The sequence below is a fragment of the Synchytrium microbalum genome (genome assembly GCF_006535985.1).
Source record: "Synchytrium microbalum strain JEL517 chromosome Unknown SmJEL517_scf0062, whole genome shotgun sequence".
Lineage (NCBI taxonomy): Eukaryota > Fungi > Chytridiomycota > Chytridiomycetes > Synchytriales > Synchytriaceae > Synchytrium > Synchytrium microbalum.
This window is the reverse complement of record NW_022158411.1, coordinates 69,655-88,054: the sequence shown is the minus strand read 5'-3', so window position 1 is coordinate 88,054 and position 18,400 is coordinate 69,655. Positions and strand designations below refer to the sequence as shown.

Below are 18,400 nucleotides of genomic sequence, written 5' to 3'. Positions count from 1 at the left end.
AGATATGTTGGTAGATGTGCTTAATGTTGAGGTTTTCACATAGTTCTTTGAAAGTTCCCACGTGAAAAAAGCGTGTTTTCGAGCTATATATGGTAAAATAAAAGCATAGAGCATAGTATAGCTCTTCCTTTCAGTTGTCGCATATGTGAACTTCCCAAGTCTTCCGCACACAGACAGACTTCAAACTGGGAATCAAACATAGAACTTCACATCTATAGTCACTCCCGATCTAAACAACAGGCTTTCTTCCAACTTACTTGCTAGCTTTGGAATTAGTCGGAACGTCTGCAATGGAAAAGCGAAATCAGCCAAAGATCTATCTGAATGGCAAACCGAAAACCGTGTCAACTCCAAGTGGGAAGAGACGCGTATTGAATATCTGAGACGTATCGGATTGACTGGAACAGGGAACAGATTACGCTGTGGTGAAGGTACGTGGTGATCAAAACATTTGCGAGCTTGGTGTGTTGTGGTTTCGTAATGATAGCTAAGGTCAAAAACTCACCCGTTACTACTTTTGGGACGTATAGGAGGATGTGGATCAGTACTGTCATGGTATCCTCGTATGATGCATATCACGCACCGGATCGTGTAAGATCTTGCAGTTCATACTGCCGTTTTTTTTGGTGACACTTGTATACCTATGCTGATGCCTCCTATTATATATCCCGGCACCTATCAGTAAACTCCTGTCTTGCCCCACTAATCTCCGTGGAAGGCCAACGCGTAATCACCGTCAAGGAATCGGAAACGTGTGCGCGGAGGAACATTGTCCTTCTGGAATTGTTAGAAGTTCATATGGATTGCTGAAGCAGCATCCTGATGCGTCCGAGTGTCATATTGATGCTGTTTTTGATGGTATGTGAAGGCTGTGATGTGGGCGTGTCTACTGCAAAACGAACGGAATACGAGTCCTTCAAGGCACGCCCATACATGCCACTCGAAACTGTATCGAGCTTCCGTAGCCTGCCGATAACCGATGAAAAGACCTATAAATCACAAACCTCGTTAGCGTAATGTATTTTGAGAATCAAGAGCAGCCCTTCTGCCTTTAGCAGACTTGTCAAATTTCCACCGAAGATACCTACGAAAATAATAATAAAGTAGCAGTCTCTTACACGAACGTGACTCTTCATCACCAGCAAAACCGGCCTTGACCATGTTTGATCCATTCACGAGGAGGACCTACAATAAGCTGCACGTCAAGTGCGATGAAGAGAGGATCCGATGCAGCACCACGGCACGAACATATTCGGTGTCTTCAACGGTCATGATGGTCAAAAGCTCTGACAATCCAAATTGGAAAACACCGAACCATGACGCAGAAGGGCGATGCAGTCTCAACTCATAAACAACATCCCTCCCAGCAGTGCATTCGAGTACAAGAATCGTGTGGTGGTTCCAGAGCTTCCTGTAAGGAAGAATCCAAATTATTGGCAAGGCAACCAAGGAAGGTTTCAGATTTGCTGGCGATGTCACACGTCAGTTAGAGACAGCATTTTACGTGGTGTAGCAGCGTGCGATTACATCATTCGTTGCATTCGCTGGATCGTTGTAGTCGATTTCGAATTGTAAGGATCCAAACCATTTACGGGCAAAAGCCTGAATTTTCCTCTTACTGCAATTTATTTTTGGATTTCTCTATATCTTTGAAAGATTTCGGTATATATCTCCTACACTGATATCACTAATATTACCCTTCGCAACTATCCAGCAACAGAAATGATAAATGACTACTGTGAAAAAGGATTGTAGTTAGTTCGATGTTCATTTTTGAATCAAGCAATTGACGGGCAGTGTTTACATTTCTATGCTTAGAAGCATTCTAATAGAGGAAGAATGATATCAGTAAACATGTAAAAGCGGTAGAAAATTGAGAATAAGCTGAATAGAATACTCACTTCGGTGGACAATTGATGGACCAGATTCATCATATTCTTGTTTGGAGATCCTAATTGAGAAACACCATAGTTAGCAATCAACGCACAATCTGAGGACTGAAGAGTTTAGCGACGAGTTGAGATGAAACCAAATACATACCACATCTGTTGGAAGGTGGACAACGAAGCCAAGATGGAACCACCGATCCAGACAGAGTACTTTCGTTCTGGGGGAGCAACGATCTTGATCTTCATGGATGAAGGAGCAAGAGCAGTGATTTCTCGTTGCATACGGTCAGCAATGCCAGGGTACCTGTGACGGAGAAAGAAAGATCAGATTGAACTCCTAGATTCGTGACTTCGAACAACGACTCCACCCAGTCACTTCACCCAGTCAAACAACTAATCAAGCAATAGACTCACATGGTGGTACCACCAGACAAGACAATGTTTCCGTACAAGTCCTTACGAATATCAACATCACACTTCATGATAGAGTTGTATGTTGTTTCGTGGATACCAGCAGCTTCCAAACCCAAGAATGAAGGTTGGAAGAGAGCTTCAGGAGCACGGAATCGTTCGTTTCCGATGGTGATGACTTGTCCATCGGGCAATTCGTAGCTCTTTTCCAAAGCAGAGGATTGAGCAGCAGTGGTCATTTCTTGCTCAAAGTCCAAGGCGACGTAACAGAGCTTCTCTTTGATGTCACGAACGATTTCACGTTCGGCAGTGGTGGTGAATGAGTAGCCTCGTTCGGTGAGGATCTTCATCAAGTAGTCGGTCAAGTCACGACCAGCCAAGTCCAGACGGAGGATGGCGTGGGGAAGCTAATGACAAAAAAAAATTGTAAGCAAATAATGTTTGATATACTGAAAGAAACAAGCCAGTGACCTCAAAGTAGACTTACAGCATAACCTTCATAGATTGGTACAGTGTGGGTAACACCATCACCAGAATCCAATACGATACCAGTAGTACGACCAGATGCATACAATGACAATACGGCTTGGATGGCAACGTAGAAGGCTGGGGTGTTGAATGTTTCAAACATGATTTGGGTCATCTTTTCACGGTTAGCCTTTGGGTTGAGTGGGGCTTCAGTCAATAAAACTGGGTGCTCTTCTGGAGCGACACGCAATTCGTTGTAGAAGGTGTGATGCCTAGATAGAGGTACATAAAGATGTAATCAGGAAAAAGAATGTCTTTTTTTTGCAACCATCGCCACGCAGACAGCATTTTCAACTGTGAGAATAACATACCAGATCTTTTCCATGTCGTCCCAGTTGGTAACGATACCGTGTTCAATTGGGTATTTCAAGGTCAGGATACCTCGCTTGGATTGAGCTTCATCACCGACGTACGAGTCCTTTTGGCCCATACCGACCATGATACCTTGGTGACGGGGACGACCGACAATGGATGGGAAGACCTAGTTAGATGATTAAAGACTGATTAGAATGTGTTTTGAGAAATATGCAAATCTCATATGGCTGAGTTGGAAAATTTCCAAAAGTATGAACAATGGAATCAGGATAAGAAAGAATGTTCAACATCACTTACAGCACGGGGTGCGTCATCACCAGCGAAACCGGCCTTGCACATACCGGAACCGTTGTCAATAACGAGCTAGAAAAAACAAACTGGTGTGAGCGCGCGGGTGGCGTTGATGGAGACGAACAGCATCGAGAGGGCAGCGAATCGAGTAGATGGCATCAAGTTTGAGACTTACGGCAGCGACATCTATAAGTGGATGAATGGAATAAACAAGTTAGTGATTGATGTTGTTTACATTGTTGATCTCGTCAAGGGGTGAAGATTGAATATTTTCGAATATCATGAATAATCCGACGATTGCAATAACGAAACAGCAGCAATAGAGGGGAGCAAGCACTTGCCATCGTTCATTTTGAAAGAGTTTTTGTTTGGTTATATATGGGAGAGAGTACTTTGTTGTTGTTTGTGGTGTTGCGAGTTGAGTTGTGAGATACCGTTCTGGTTTTTGTGATTCCAGAAAGGAAGATGATTGGCCAGTGAAATCAACTGAAAAACATCTGGTTGCGCAGTAATGGAAGCGTTTTCTTTCTTTCGGCGAAGCTTCTATGCTCTGATCGGACTCAAACACGTCATATTGTTCCTCTTCTACCTCTTCTGCCCCTCGAATGCACTAACTCTAAACTCTAAACCTTTTGTCGACTTCACCAGGCGGCCTTTTGATTATATCTATTTTACCTGGAATCGATCTGCATTATAATGTTCAAATATATAACATATTTATCATACATCGTAGCTCGCTTCTTCATCATCCCTCCTTTGTCCTCTCTTCTTCACACACCAAAACGACAATTAAGTTATTTATAACATATCAAACAATCTTAACCAAACAGTGGTCCACGAATACGGCGAGCGAGTTGCATGTCCTTTTGCATGAGAGTAACACGCTTGGCGTGCACTGCACACAAGTTCCTAGTAGGTGTGTATTTGATGAGTTGTTGGTTCTTGCATGGTCGGCGGTTCTTGCAACAAGCCGTTGGTCCTCCAAACAAAACGATAAAGGCATGGATCGTTCTTTTTTCAATGATAACAGGCTTGTCTGATCAACAACAAGAACAGAAGAATCTGAGTCAACACTCACGAATCTTCAAACAGGTGAACCATGTATGCTTCAGCAGCTTCCTGCAATGCCATTAGGGCATGTGACTGGAATCGCAGCTCGCCATCGAGAGCGCCACCAGTCACATATTCTTGAGCTATTTCTCTCACCTAAGGTAGTACATAACGCATGTGAATTGGTTAGTAAGGGCCATGACGATGACGATATGGCATGATAAGACAAATGATGCGGTTGCCATATCATCCCCTTCCTGACTGTCGCGACAATGACGACATCAAGGATGACATGGCATTCCTGAGTGATTCGACCATAGTGGATCATTCATAATAAGAAGCTATACACGTATCAGGCTCGATAGCGTACCAGTCTAGCAAAGGGAAGTTTTCGTATAAGCAAGTCAGTAGACTTTTGGTATTGCCGAATTTCCTTGAGCGCGACATCCCCAGGACGATATCTCCGTTTGGTAGTTGATGGTCTTGATCGTGGCTGCGGCCCTTTGATAGAATACGAAGATACACGTTAGAATAGTTTATTTTTGTTGTAACTAATGGTCGTCAGGATCATCATCATCGTCGTCGTGTTTCAACCTGATTTATTACAATCCAACGGCATCCAAACAAAAACAAAACGTGATAGATACTAGTTCAACAACGTACTTGCAGCAGCACCTTTAGTAGGAGTGGCGCTTTTACGTGGCGCCCTTTTAGTTCTTGCCATCTCTTCTCCAGCTCACGCAACGAACAAATCCTCAAAATCGAACAGTTTTGTTGCTGCGTTCACGTGTTTGAACTCTTAGAGATGAATCAAAACGCGTCATTACCTTAATCTGAGCGTGGATACCACTAGATCCTCGCATATTCAAGGTCATATAGTGTCGTAGTGTGAAGATACACCTATTGCTTCTCTTGACTCGCATTTTGATGAAGAAATGTCCATTTTAGCACTAAGAACGACGCATTCGAATCGCTCAAAGAATCCAGAGTACTTACACCTTGCGATTCACCGTGCAACACGTCACAGATCCAGCTCATACATCAATAATCTTGCATTTCTACAAAACATTCGTTCGCATCCAATTCCCAATACATATATCGAGATGGCCAAAAAGAGAAGGAGGGCAGAAGAGCCAGAGGCCGCCGAACAAGAGGACGAGACTGTAAAACCTGTTGCTCATGACTCCAACGACAATGTCGAGCAACAAGCCGATGACAATGTCGAGCATGAAGAGGAACAAGCAGAGCAACCGCCCACTGTAGATCCAAAGGTCGCTGCACGTCTAGAAAGACTAGCCAAGGCAAAGGCTGATATGGCAAGTACATTATAACTTAAAACCGTCACCAACATCGACCACAAACACACATCTGACATTCTTCACTCCCACCTAATAGAAAAAGGCAACCGCAGCAAATAGAGCTGATGCTGCCACCGAAGCATCACGAAAGAAGGGAGGAAACCCGAAAGAATCATTGAAGTTGGAACGGAAACGACAGGAAGCACAAGAATTATTGGATCAGCAGGAAATCGAAGAGAAGGGTGTCGACTATGAACGTGTAAAGAATCTGTCGTATACTGTAGAGGATGCGGAGGCTTGGGAACGAAAGCTGAAGGAGAAAGCAAAGAGACAGGATAATGGATTCACTGGTATGTGAATTTAATGTTACTAATATCTGCTTTCTTCCCCCGTCAACCACTGGACATGTTCTTCGTATTCTTACAACGCCATACTAACTATACCCATTCTCTATAGACTATGCACAAGTAGCAGCCAAAAAATACAATAAACAAATCGCAACAATCTCACCAAATATGGCTCGCTACCATGCCGAAAAGGAAGACGCCAAAGCACGGGCATCTGTACTAGGTGTATCTCAAGAAGAAGCGTTTTATCGAGACGCTAACTCAATGGCGTATGCTGGATCCAGCAAACCATCGCAGGCTGCTGTAGACAAGCTATCCAAGGAAGTGCATGATCAGATTGCTAAACGAGCCAAGTTCTCAAAGAGGAGAGCCTTCCATGAAGATGATGGTATGCTGTGTTGTTTAGTGTATTGTGAAGGGATTGTCACACTGAAGTGGATGCTGAAGTCTAATCTGATTACCTTCTATTTGCAGATGTTACATATATCAATGACCGTAATATGAAGTTCAATCAAAAGATTGCACGATCCTATGACAAGTATACTTCCGATATCAAGGTATGATGCTCGATGTCTTTGCTATCTATCCTTGCTTCTGATCTCATTGTCTAATCTCATCACCTCGCAATAGGCAAACTTTGAAAGAGGAACAGCTCTATAAATACTTTATTGCGTTTGTCTTGTTTTCGTGTATCGCATTGTTTCACACGACCCAAACAGATATAATTTGCATCCTTTGTATTCGAACACTAGGCTTTTTTTTGTCTTTTCTGTGTACGCATGGTTCAAGTTCTTCAACTTTCTTACTAGGATTTCTCGCTACTTGCTCCAACGCACGACTTGGGGGGGGGGGGGGGGGGGTCGTGCACTCGAATCATTCAGACGGTGCATGATATCTAGAAATTGTCATTTACTGTTGGGCAAGACAAGGATACGGGACAAACTTCACGCCCAAACTCTTGGGATTAAAAAATCACTTGGACAGCAAAAGACATGTCTTCAATCGTAATAGATGAGGATCTCGTTGACTGAGTGTAATTACCCATTGTTGAAAAGCAAAGTGCCAGAGTTACCTTGTGATTAGATACGGATCCTGACTTGGTATCGAGTTCACCTTTCATATGAGGCCTACTGGTTGTCTACGGTGTTATCACATGGAGAACCCGCTGACGGCTGCTGTTGCGTGGTGCATACCGGCGCCTGAGTGCACATCACGAACCCATCGACCCAACAGAGCCCAGCCATGCCCGGCAGTGACAATAGGGCATACGAGAATCCAATACACAAAACCTAAGGTGTGAAGCCTCTTTAGAAGGCAAGTGCTAGAATTGCTTGATTAGATCCAAAGACTCACTTGATCAGCAGCAAGATCTACTCTTCCACGATATAGGAGGGCCTTGGTGGTGGGGAGACCCGAGATCTAAACTTGCGGCAAAAACAAATTTTTGTTGCAATGGTTGATGTCGGTTTCGAGTGATGGCCATTCGGGCATCGGCACATCAAAAAGAGCGACACAACGCTTAGATACGATCATGTTTAAAGTAATGGAGGTGAGGATTGATTCGTTCTTGGCTGTTGGACCTATTGTATGCAAGTAGAATGTCAGATGTTTCGGCTGCCGCTGCCGAAAACAAGGTCCAGAATAAGATAGTACATCAATAAGAGAGCTAATATACTTTTGCAGAGTTGCTACATAGTAGATCTATCCCTCTGGGCTTGATCTGGTACCTCTATTGTTGGATGTCTTGGTTTTCGAGTTTTGTTTTGTAACAACGAATTGAGATTATGACGATTCAAATTCGCAAAGTCCACTCAGGAGGATATGCTCTCATGCAAGTAAAAAGTCTCTAACAGTAATCAACTACTCATGTCATTACCGTCCGATCCCGACAGTACGCGATTGCGTCCAAAAAACAAAACACATTTTCAAGTTGCACTAAGGCGAGCAACTGGTACGAGACAAGGAAATAAACAAAATCTCGCTTTTAGGCGGTATACTAGGAAAATCACTGTCGAAGTCTGTATGAAACTTCTAATACCTTTTTCTTGCCCTTCCACACACACAATGTTTATATGCAAATAAAGTAAACTATGCACAAAATTTATACAGTAAAGAGACGGCTACTTCCATTGAAGAAAATGAAGCTTTGATGGTGTCAATGCCACGATCGTGTCCTTTGTTGGATGGTTTGTTCGAATAATGTCCATTATCGTGTTGCTCGGAGCATTAGAGCCATAACCAGTGTTGGTGCCTGGCAAGAGATACTCCCGATAGTTAAGCTGGCAATCTTGTCCTGTTTGTCGTGGTGGTAGACTTGTATTTTCTGGTGCTGCCCAGACTCCCATCTTTACAGTGGTATTTTCTCAAAGTCAGACCAATAAAAAACGGGACAGCTCGAAAATCATCGTACCGTTGTGATACCACTGTCTCCAGTATCTCGAGCGCAGACGACCACAGGTTTTCCGAGATGTGGTCTCGAGAAAATGCATGACCTAGTCATGGAAGTTGGTGCTCCTTGAAGCTCGATTATATAATCACGAGATAACTTGGTTTGGCCGTCTTCTCCACTAAAAACAGACAGGACTAGCTTTTCAGAACACCATTGGACATGATCATGACATGTCACGACACGTACGCAGACATGACAGACACTTGGTGACGCATTCCACCTCCAACATTGGCTGGTGATCTCCAGGTAGCGAGACATGAGCTACTCTCAGCATCGTAAGAGAACGAGGTACAAGTACCTAATCGAGTGAATCCCAAAAGCAAAACAATGAATATTAAAGGAAATGGAGAAAATGCAACGGTCCCGATACCAAGCTCAACCGAAATTACCAGCTTCCGTTTCCAATCGTGAGCATCGAACATTGCCTGGACTACTGGCAAATTCGTCCACAACAAATACACCAGCGGTTGATGCACCCAATAGCTTGTTTCCAAGACCCAGCAGTGAATGAATACCTCGACCTTGTCCTCCAAGCTCAGATCTGTTGCTGAGGTTGAGGTATGGTTTTGCATGGAATCGTATATCGTAAATGACCAGAGAGCCTGTGCTTAGACCCGCACACAACAAGTGTTCACTGGCAGGTAAAAAGGCACATGACCACAGTGGTGCATCACACTTGAATCTATAATATATGAAGACCAAGATGTGAGATAATCAACGAGGTGAAACGTCTCTCTTTTTCTCACCGATGAACTTCATTATTCGTTCGTAAGGATGTGAGACGTATAGACTTGTCCATCGATGCTGTAGCAATGACGTCAGGTATATGCGGCGAGATCTGACAATCACGAATAACACTCTCATGCAACGTGATATACTCGCTTCGATTCCTCTCGTCCATTTTGATCTTGAGAAGACCATGGTTATTCGCCTGTGAACCACGAGATACCAGCAATAAATTCTCTTGTGGATGGTATGCCAGCACTCTCACTGACTGAGACTAATAGCGACAGATTAGGACATCGAGACACAAGAATGCCACTGGAACTTGGATAGCAAGTGAATTACATATACATACCGCTGCCGTAAGAGGAGTGTTTGCACTATACTGATACTCTCTTGATTCTTCGGGACGAGGAGTGGACTCGTCTTCTACGCTTTCGATGCCCATATTAACCAAATTCAATCTGCAGAAATGTGATGTGTCAGTCGCTTGCCCAAAAAAAAAAATCCGGAAGGAATGTCCAAATGAGCTTACTTTTGCTGAAGTTGAGCATTTTGTCGCTGCAACTGAGCATTCAACAACACCATGTTGGCATGTCGTTTTTCCAAGTTTGCAATCTCCTTTCTAGCCAAATCGGCCTCCAATTTAGCATCATCACGAGCCGTCACGAGTCTGTCACGTTCTGTTGAATCTATTGCCACAATATTCTTTGCGAATAGGGGCCGAATGTCCTTTGTGGTAGCTGCACGTCTTAAACAGAGCAAACACATGAGAACTTTAGTAAGTTATGATGGACAGTTGGAGAGTCATTACATCATACATACTTGCATGTTGGACAACGAGCCTTCTTTCCTGATCTTGTAATCCAGTCTGCAATGCAGCTACAACAAAGAGAAATCGCTTCAGTCACTTTAATCTAAACGATACCAATTTCGAATCTATCGCACCCCCTTCCAAAAAGATGTCCACATTTCAGCGACACGATTCCATGTTTCCCTCCTGACGTCCAGCTATCCATACAAATAGAGCATTCCGTATCTACCTTGCCATTTGCAGGTGACGATACAGGGTGGTCAGCATCCGTGTCCATGGCCACATCAGCCTTTGCTTTGACAGCTACATGTTGGAAAGGATCATCTTCGTCATCGTCGACTACTATAGGCCGGTTGTCGTCTGCGACATATGATGTATCGTCATTGTCGTTTGATGAGATTGTTATTGGTTGTGCTGCGATGTTGTTTAGATTTGACATTTGTTTAGATGTCTATGTTCCGGTACAGTGAGTTGGTAGTATGGTAGATGGCATTTGAGTTGCCAGTCATGACCAGCCTCGGAATGGTGACAATGCGATTGTGTTTCGCTCGCTGTGACTAAACGTTGAGAAATTGGTCAGTTTTTACTCGATGAAGCTGGTAGATGAGGCTATAAATTTAATAGATATACACTTATTGCAGTTACCTGATATTAAGATCAAGCTCCTACTCAGACAGAACGGAAAGGATTTGAAATTTTGAAAGCGACGACCGCAGTTCATGAGCATGATACCGTGAGCGGCGTGAGTACCCTTACATCAGCCAGTATTACTGTAGTGTTCCTGGCAAAGAAATCGCGTACATTGACTCGTTAATCAAACTAATTGCCTAATTGCCAAATCGTTGGCTCGATTCAAAAGCCTTCGTATTGTCGTTTATCAAAGGCAAATACAATCAGGGTATCTAACAGCTAAATGTATTACCATTGCTGTCTCACCACAAAATCATAAGGATCCATGCCGATACAATAGCATAGTACCAGTTTAGGGAAGGACTGTGCGAAGTCGAGTTTCCATTACTCATTGAGGGGTTACAGTTGCTTTCGCTATTGAAATCATAATTCGTTATTAGTTCCGAGTCTTTGAAAGTAGAGGCAAGCTTCATATGTTGACTTACTTGGCACATGATGCAGGCGTAGCACCACTTTGTGCCGCTGTCGCAGCAGGGGCTGAAGAAACTGTCGCAGTACTGGTACTGCTACTGCTCAGTATTGGAGGAGACGCATTGTCTGCTAGCATCACAAACTCCTTGTCAAACCACGAGCCAGTTGTCGGGGCACTGCTGAGAGCATCAACGCCTATAAGTATGAAGAATTGTGAGAACTGTGTGATTAAAACTGCTGAATGCGAAAAATTTACCTAAAGAATTGCTTGGTATACAGTGAGGATCTGCACCAGCAGAACCAGCGACACTGCTCCCGTCACTATTGCCCGGTGGCTTTACCCACACAAATGCATCGACTTGCGATGCAGGATTGGATGTTGGGCGCTCGCCGATACCAGCGCCTTTAACATTACACCCTAAAGAAAATCAAGCGTTGAAAAGATGCACGTCTCGTCATTCCTATGAAATTCTCAAACATACACGAACTCCACGACTTGCGTACACCAATTCGACCTATTTATGTAAACGCAAGTTAAGATTACCAAAAATGCTTGGGACTGATTACAGAAACATACCTGAGCGACTAGTATCAACAAGCCACCGTGTCGGAAGTCCAACAGCAGCAAAAGCAACATTAATGCTCTGTGTATACAAATTCTCATCAATATTTGGATTCCCATTATATGTTCCATTAAGCAATGGACATTTCTCTGTTGCGGGACAAATCCCTTTGCCATCAAATGCATCGTAGTTCGCCAAGTTACTGCTAAATCCCCTTATACTAGCATTCGGATTGATGGATTTTGCCAGATTCATAACATCCTGATATACAGGAGCAATTTTTCCTTCATATACGGGTGATCCCAGCAACCCGCCGTTAGCGCAATCAACATAAATGGTAGTGTTTGGTAGTGTCGAGAATTGGGCTATAGCGTAAGCAATAGCAGCCGGATATGTTGCGGACTCGCTGCATCCACTGGTGATGAGGTTCGCAAGAGCGTCTGGCTCGATTATTAGCACGAGTTTGATGTTTGATGACTTGTTGCTCAGCAATGATACGGCCACGTCAACGAATTGGGTCTTGTATTGTTCAAGATCCCCAGTTGGTATCTGGCCAGACGATGCAGTTGCGGAGCAGTCTCGACCTGAAATAAGGAAAATGTCAGTTCAACCCTGAAAGGTGAGAAAATGCCATCAAAGTACCTGGAATGTTATACACCACAAACGACACAACGATTGGTAGCCCATCTGACTGGTTGGCCGCATTACTGAGATGCACCGGTATACTTTGAAGAGATGCGATAGACGACAGCCATGTAAAAGTTGGGTATGTGGCTACTTTTTGAAGTACTGCAACTCGTGTTGCATTACTCGAATACAGAGTAACTGATTTGTTCACATTTGCCGCGTAGTCCGGCGAAACGTACTGTAAGGCAAGGGTTGTTTGCTGATGGCGGTGATCCTCCGCTAGGTGTTTGGTATGCAGAGACCATCTGCGCATTTGAAACTATAAGAGTACGTGTATTAGAAACATACTTAAAATGTGATACATTTGAGTAGCAAAGTTGATCATCATGCATAGTATCACTTCTTTATATTTTGATGGTGTTGGAAAGCAACGCTAAATCCTACTTTTGACGTCAAGCTGGCCATTCATAATACATGAATTGGGCACACTCGTAGCTTTCAGCTTCTCATACCTCTCGAGAATATGCACAGTGAAGATAAGATCCAGAAACAATACCCTCTTATCATGTTCGTTCGATGTGAAATCAAAACTTGGAATCTGCCAACGGTAGCAGTATTAGTTCAAATTGCAGAGTCCAACACCTTTGATCAAACTGTTTCTCATCACTTACTAAGATCTATGCATCGATGAAAACGAGTACAAAGTATCGTCCTTTTTGATAAGTAGACCTGTTAGCAACTCCACTACGACAATGTGAGTTTGACAAGACTCGGTTCAGAAAAGGATACGGATCTCGGAAGGAAGCAGCACCTGATGCAGATATCTTATTTCCTTTAGCTGTTGGTGAAGTGGATAGTTCGGTTCTTTAGATAACTGTACGGAGGTTGTCTTTCATATTTCTTTGACGAAGCAAGAACGCAAGAGGAATTTCCGGATGAAGGAAGCAACTATAACAAGCATTTTTTGACGTAACCGCTTTTATATGGACGCTGAAAGATGAAGCATCTTTGCTTGCTGGTCTGCATTGTGACTATCTTGGTCAACTGTCTGTCAGTTTGTTCGCCAACACACCACGATGAATCCCACAGCATCAGAGAAGTTTCTCCGACCCTGACAATACCGCAAATGAACATTACCAGCAACCAGATACTACGAAGATTCTTATCGCTAACCGATCGCTACGAACTTGTTTGTAGTATCCTGCTTACAAAACGATAACATGAAACCCCATTTGCTTTCAAGCTTATTAACACACAAGCGTTTCTGGTAGACTGAATTTAATTGAAAGACTTGTATACATACAGAAGCAGAAATGAGGTCGTATTAGATACTTGAAAAACTACTGTGCGAGTGTTTGCGACTAAGTAGCTAGGATTAATAGCCAAGAAAGAATTGCAACATTGCTCAAAGTATGAGCCTAAGAGGTGAAAATGATGTTAGTGGGTTCTCTCGATTCTTCAAGAAACAACGAGATACTAAACTTGTTGAGCAGAAGTATCAGAGGCAGATTGGCGACTTGCCATACATAACTTGATGCTTTGGTGGTATGGGTTGACGCAGATGCTTGTCGAATAACCGATGCAACAAATTTTGCAGGAGAAGCATTATCAACCAGCATGACAAAGTGTGCGTCAAACCAAGCACCTGCAGATGGAGCTCCGCCTAACGCGTCTACACCTAAAGAACGCGACGGTCAGTCCTGGTTTTGACGTTCACATTGACGTTTACATACCGAGAGGATCGGTCGGCACACAGTGAGGATCGATACCGGATGTTCCGTTGCTAGCACCATCACTATTTCCGGGAGGTTTCACCCAGACGAAAGCGTCAACTTGGGATGCCGGATTCGATATTGCGCGTTCGCCAAGTCCAGCGCCTCGGATGTTGCACCCTAAATGTCATATGTGTAAGATTAGCTACTGAGGATTCTTAAAACTGAGGAGTTCACTTACAAGAGCTCCAATATGTACGAACACCGATTTGACCTGCAGATGCCTTTAGAATTAATTAAATACATTCTCCTATATTGACGCAAATCTCCTGTACCTGAGCGACTAGTATCAATCAGCCATCGTGTAGGCAATCCCGCACTGGCAAAAGCAGTATTCATAGTTTGGGTAAAGATATTCTCATCAATACACTCGTTTCCATTATAAGCTCCGTCAACTAACGGACAGTATTGCTTTGCGGGACAAAGACCTCTTCCCTCAAACGGGTTATAGTTGGACAGATTACTGCTGTAGCCTCGAATACTGGCTTTAGGGTTGATAGCTTTGGCTAACGTCATGACGCTTTGATACATAGGAGCAATTTTTCCCCGTAGACCTGGTACGCCCAACCAAGGGCCGTTTCCCGCATCAAGATAAATCGTAGTGTTTGCAAGTGTAGAGAATTTTGCTATGGCGTATGCGATAGCAGCGGGATAGGTGGTCGCCGAGGCACAATTATAAGCGATGACATCTGGGAGTGCGTCAGGTTCGATAATGAGCACGAGGTTGATGTTTGATTGTTTTGTGGCAAATAGTGTGAGGATGGGATCGATGAATTGGGCCTTGTATTGATCAAGAGCACCAGGTGGTATCTGACCAGGAGATGCAAGAGCTGAACAATCTCGACCTTTGGAAAGAGATAACGTGAGTGTTTTAGACAAGTAGTATCACACGCCTTGCTCAACATGCCTGGAATGTTGTAAATCACGAACGGAACGACTATTGGTCGTCCATTCGACTGATTGGCTGCATTGCTGAGATGAGCCAATATGGTGGAAATGGCACTGAATGAAGATAGCCATACAAATGTTGGGTACGTGGCGACCACTTGAAGGAGAGCAACACGTGTGGCATTGTTTGAATACAGAGCGACAGACTTGTTCACGTTTGCTGCATAGATTGGATTCACATATTGCAGCGTATTGAAAAATGGATTTCCCACACGATTTGCAGCTCCTCCATCTGGTGTGGAGTACTGTGCAAGCACTGCAGTGTGAAAGAATTGAAGAATTAGAGAGAGCCATGTGTTTCGTGACGGGTGAATGAATTCAAAACAATTTCAAAAGCTTGGAATGCTTCAACAATTCCACTCTCTGCCAATGAAGAGCCTCAAGGAATGCGATTTTGGAAGATGCTTTCGTTTTCATTGATTCAATGAATTTTGTCAAATGGTTCAGATCAGGCCTTACCAGTAATCACGATGGCACTGTAGGCGACGAAAGCAACGAGGCAGTGTTTCCTGAGCTGCATTATGCTCGTGTGTGGAGATGACAATCGATCTAATGGAAGATGAGTGGAAAAGTTGGCAGCGTAGGCGAGAGGGAAGCAATATGAGGTTTGGGATTTGCAGAGATATTATTAATACTCATAAGATAAAGGAAACGTACAGAAGTCCTTACCAAAGTAGTAGGAATGGTTGGGCGATCTGCCTCAACAGATGTAGATGGGTTTTGTCACGGTTGATCCACAATTGTTGGCGGTGAATGGAAGAGGCCTTACAGCTGCTTCGTGATGTTGTCCAGTTAGCTACAATCTTGAGCTCACTGCGTGCTTGATCTCTGCTGGTTGTGAGTGAGAGCCACGTTGACGTTTCGACACGAAGGAGACGACGACATCTGGTGCCAAACACTATGATGTGAGACTGTATGTTCTTGAGCTTGTAGAAACGGCATGAAACGCGTAAATTACTGCAATGGTCCTCGTCTCGTTTCCTAATCGAAACGCGAAACTCGTGATCTTAAAGACTGCAAACGAGAGAGAGAGAGAGAGAGAGAGAGCTATACAGTTGTGTTTTCCCATCCTAGCATATCACTGGAGCTACACTCGTCAGGTACTCCAAAGTGTAGGAGCTTTCGAGTCGATTTGGTTGTTTTTGGACCGATTGCACTTGACAGGTACAACCAGCAGCGATGAGGTGAACATTAGACACTTTTGATTACATGAACCTTGTTATAACTCATTTTTGCTTACCTTTTTCTCATTAAACAGACAAACATCGACAGCAAACTCAAAACATCATCGAATCAACGACGTGTGCCTCTCTTCAAGAACAACTTGCTGCTATTCGTATGGAGAAGAAGAACGAATGGCTCCACCATCAAAAGACAAATCCAACACCTCCTGTAGCTGCTGCCATCACAACTCCCATCAAACCCAATAATCGCACGCCACTCATGTATGTTTTAGATTTCGACTTGCATGGTATTGCTACTGATATTGCAAAAAGACATGAATTGGAGTCTGAGAAAATTCTAAATGGATTGATACAGGTAGGTCATCACTATTTGAGCAGCGCCTTGTTTTCGCTTGAAGTAAAAGTTATTACTAGGTTTCTTTGTCAAAAGATCTGTCCTCGGTGGAAGAATCATTACCGGAAAAGTCGCTACCCTCTGTCAAACTACAAGCGTCAGAGGATTCGCCTTATCTGAAGGCAGAGCTCGCACTAAGACCTCGTCTTGTTGCTTTGATGTCACATGGTCCGATGGAGAAGAGTATCCAGTCACTCATGGCTTATGCACATCAAGTCAGTGTATGGATGTATTCTGATTTTACGTACGTCATCGTAGAGTAACCCTTTTCTTCCTTCGCTTATCAGCAATCATCATCCAAAATCCAGTCAATCACACGAGTTCGTGCATTGTCTGTGCTACTCCTTTTTAATCTGACGCCCAATTTCTTGTATTCGCAGGCCCAGTATTGCAGCCACTCTTTTGCGACTATACTACTCGCTTTGACTTCCGTTAGAATTTGAAGCATCTCCAACGAGATGCTCACAGTAAGTGCAGTGGCTGTTGCTTTGAACACCATCCCTGCTTGTCGTCTTTACCATATGTACCTTCAATCTCACACCATGGGTGAAGGAGGCTTGCAAGTTCTCTTTGCTGCATTCGAGATGGATGACTTTCCTGACGAGGAGGACGGAGGTGAAGCTGAGGAAACGGTTGGAGAAGAGGGAGAAGTGGAAGGAGAAGAAGCTACACTCGATGATGATGATGATGATGATGATGATGATGATGATGATGATGATGACGATAAATCTCAGTATTAGATTTTGTGTAAATTGTATGGCGCCTGTGAAAATGTAACAAAACATTGTATTTGAGCCTCAAATAGAAGCCAATTTCTCATGCAAGATCAGGTCTGGCAAATCACATTATAAAATCAAGTTTGCTTGATTAATCTCCATAATAGTGTTCCGGTACTACTAGTAGGCGCGTTGGTCAAATGCTCAAATGTTGAGGCGTCCAGCAGTGTGAAGCTTAGCACTGAAAACAGATACAAGAAAGCGTCAGAATCATGACTGATAGGTATATATTTGTATTGGAATTACGTCAGGGTCTCCTACTCGCTAGATCTTGAGCATTTCTACGATGTTCATTCCGAAATGATGAAAACAAGAAGACCAGCTGATTGTGACGCGTTCAAAGGCTCAATTAAGCAACAACCACTCATTTTGCGCGGGAATGTGCCTTATTCAACTAATTTCGAATTGTCTCCCAAGGGTCTCGTTGTCTATAAATACGTTGACATCCTGCAAGCAACTTCTGCAATCAAACACAACACACTTCACTAGAGAATCAGAGGGAGAGGCACCACAGCCACTCAAGAAGCATCTCAGCTGCTCAGGTAAGCTCTTCCTATGTTGATATGCTACTACAGTCCCTCCATCCTGCTGTTGTCCTGTCCCAAATGAGTTTGCCGCAAAAGTTCCTGCAGACCTTGCTAACTAGATTGTTTACTCTATTTGTAATAAATCTAGCCGGAGACTCTGTATTTCAAGTCACCCAAGATATGGATGGCTCCTCCTCTACCCTCTCTGTTGCTCCTTGGCCCTGCATCTACGGATGTTAAGTTGTTTTACGCTTTTGCTGCTATTTTTGAATTGCTCTCAGTTTCAGAGCACTCTACGCTACTGACTCGTTACTCCTCCATTCTGCAATAGGCACACATGTCAGCCGTTGACCAGTTGGTTAGAAACCTTTCCCACTCCATTCACCAACCATC

General features: G+C 43.6%; 4 protein-coding genes across 4 annotated transcripts; 1 reads left to right on the top strand and 3 right to left on the bottom strand.

The window, feature by feature from the left end:
• Window positions 1-1,814: 1,814 nt before the first annotated feature.
• Window positions 1,815-5,208, bottom strand: SmJEL517_g05862 (uncharacterized protein; the record flags this gene model as incomplete). Its single annotated transcript, XM_031171788.1, has 12 exons — window positions 1,815-1,825; window positions 1,902-1,951; window positions 2,041-2,193; window positions 2,304-2,707; window positions 2,788-3,040; window positions 3,140-3,309; window positions 3,441-3,506; window positions 3,610-3,620; window positions 4,258-4,343; window positions 4,513-4,640; window positions 4,855-4,985; window positions 5,148-5,208. 12 exons carry the CDS (start codon window positions 5,206-5,208, stop codon window positions 1,815-1,817), a joined length of 1,524 nt encoding a protein of 507 aa, XP_031022241.1.
• Window positions 5,209-5,587: 379 nt separating this feature from the next.
• SmJEL517_g05861 (uncharacterized protein) lies at window positions 5,588-6,789 on the top strand (the record flags this gene model as incomplete). Its single annotated transcript, XM_031171787.1, has 5 exons — window positions 5,588-5,755; window positions 5,880-6,132; window positions 6,239-6,517; window positions 6,604-6,686; window positions 6,760-6,789. The coding sequence occupies 5 exons, from the start codon at window positions 5,588-5,590 to the stop codon at window positions 6,787-6,789; spliced, it is 813 nt and encodes a 270-aa protein (XP_031022244.1).
• Window positions 6,790-8,249: 1,460 nt separating this feature from the next.
• On the bottom strand, window positions 8,250-12,711 carry SmJEL517_g05860 (uncharacterized protein; the record flags this gene model as incomplete). The annotated part of the gene is made up of 16 exons (XM_031171786.1): window positions 8,250-8,474; window positions 8,540-8,696; window positions 8,765-8,876; window positions 8,968-9,260; window positions 9,325-9,578; window positions 9,657-9,765; window positions 9,837-10,052; window positions 10,127-10,183; window positions 10,250-10,566; window positions 11,081-11,159; window positions 11,231-11,411; window positions 11,473-11,634; window positions 11,699-11,731; window positions 11,794-12,363; window positions 12,422-12,553; window positions 12,618-12,711. The coding sequence occupies 16 exons, from the start codon at window positions 12,709-12,711 to the stop codon at window positions 8,250-8,252; spliced, it is 2,991 nt and encodes a 996-aa protein (XP_031022243.1).
• A 1,100-nt stretch (window positions 12,712-13,811) lies between these two features.
• SmJEL517_g05859 (uncharacterized protein) lies at window positions 13,812-15,646 on the bottom strand (the record flags this gene model as incomplete). Its single annotated transcript, XM_031171785.1, has 7 exons — window positions 13,812-13,824; window positions 13,889-14,084; window positions 14,140-14,298; window positions 14,360-14,392; window positions 14,454-15,023; window positions 15,068-15,382; window positions 15,586-15,646. The coding sequence occupies 7 exons, from the start codon at window positions 15,644-15,646 to the stop codon at window positions 13,812-13,814; spliced, it is 1,347 nt and encodes a 448-aa protein (XP_031022246.1).
• Window positions 15,647-18,400: the final 2,754 nt, after the last annotated feature.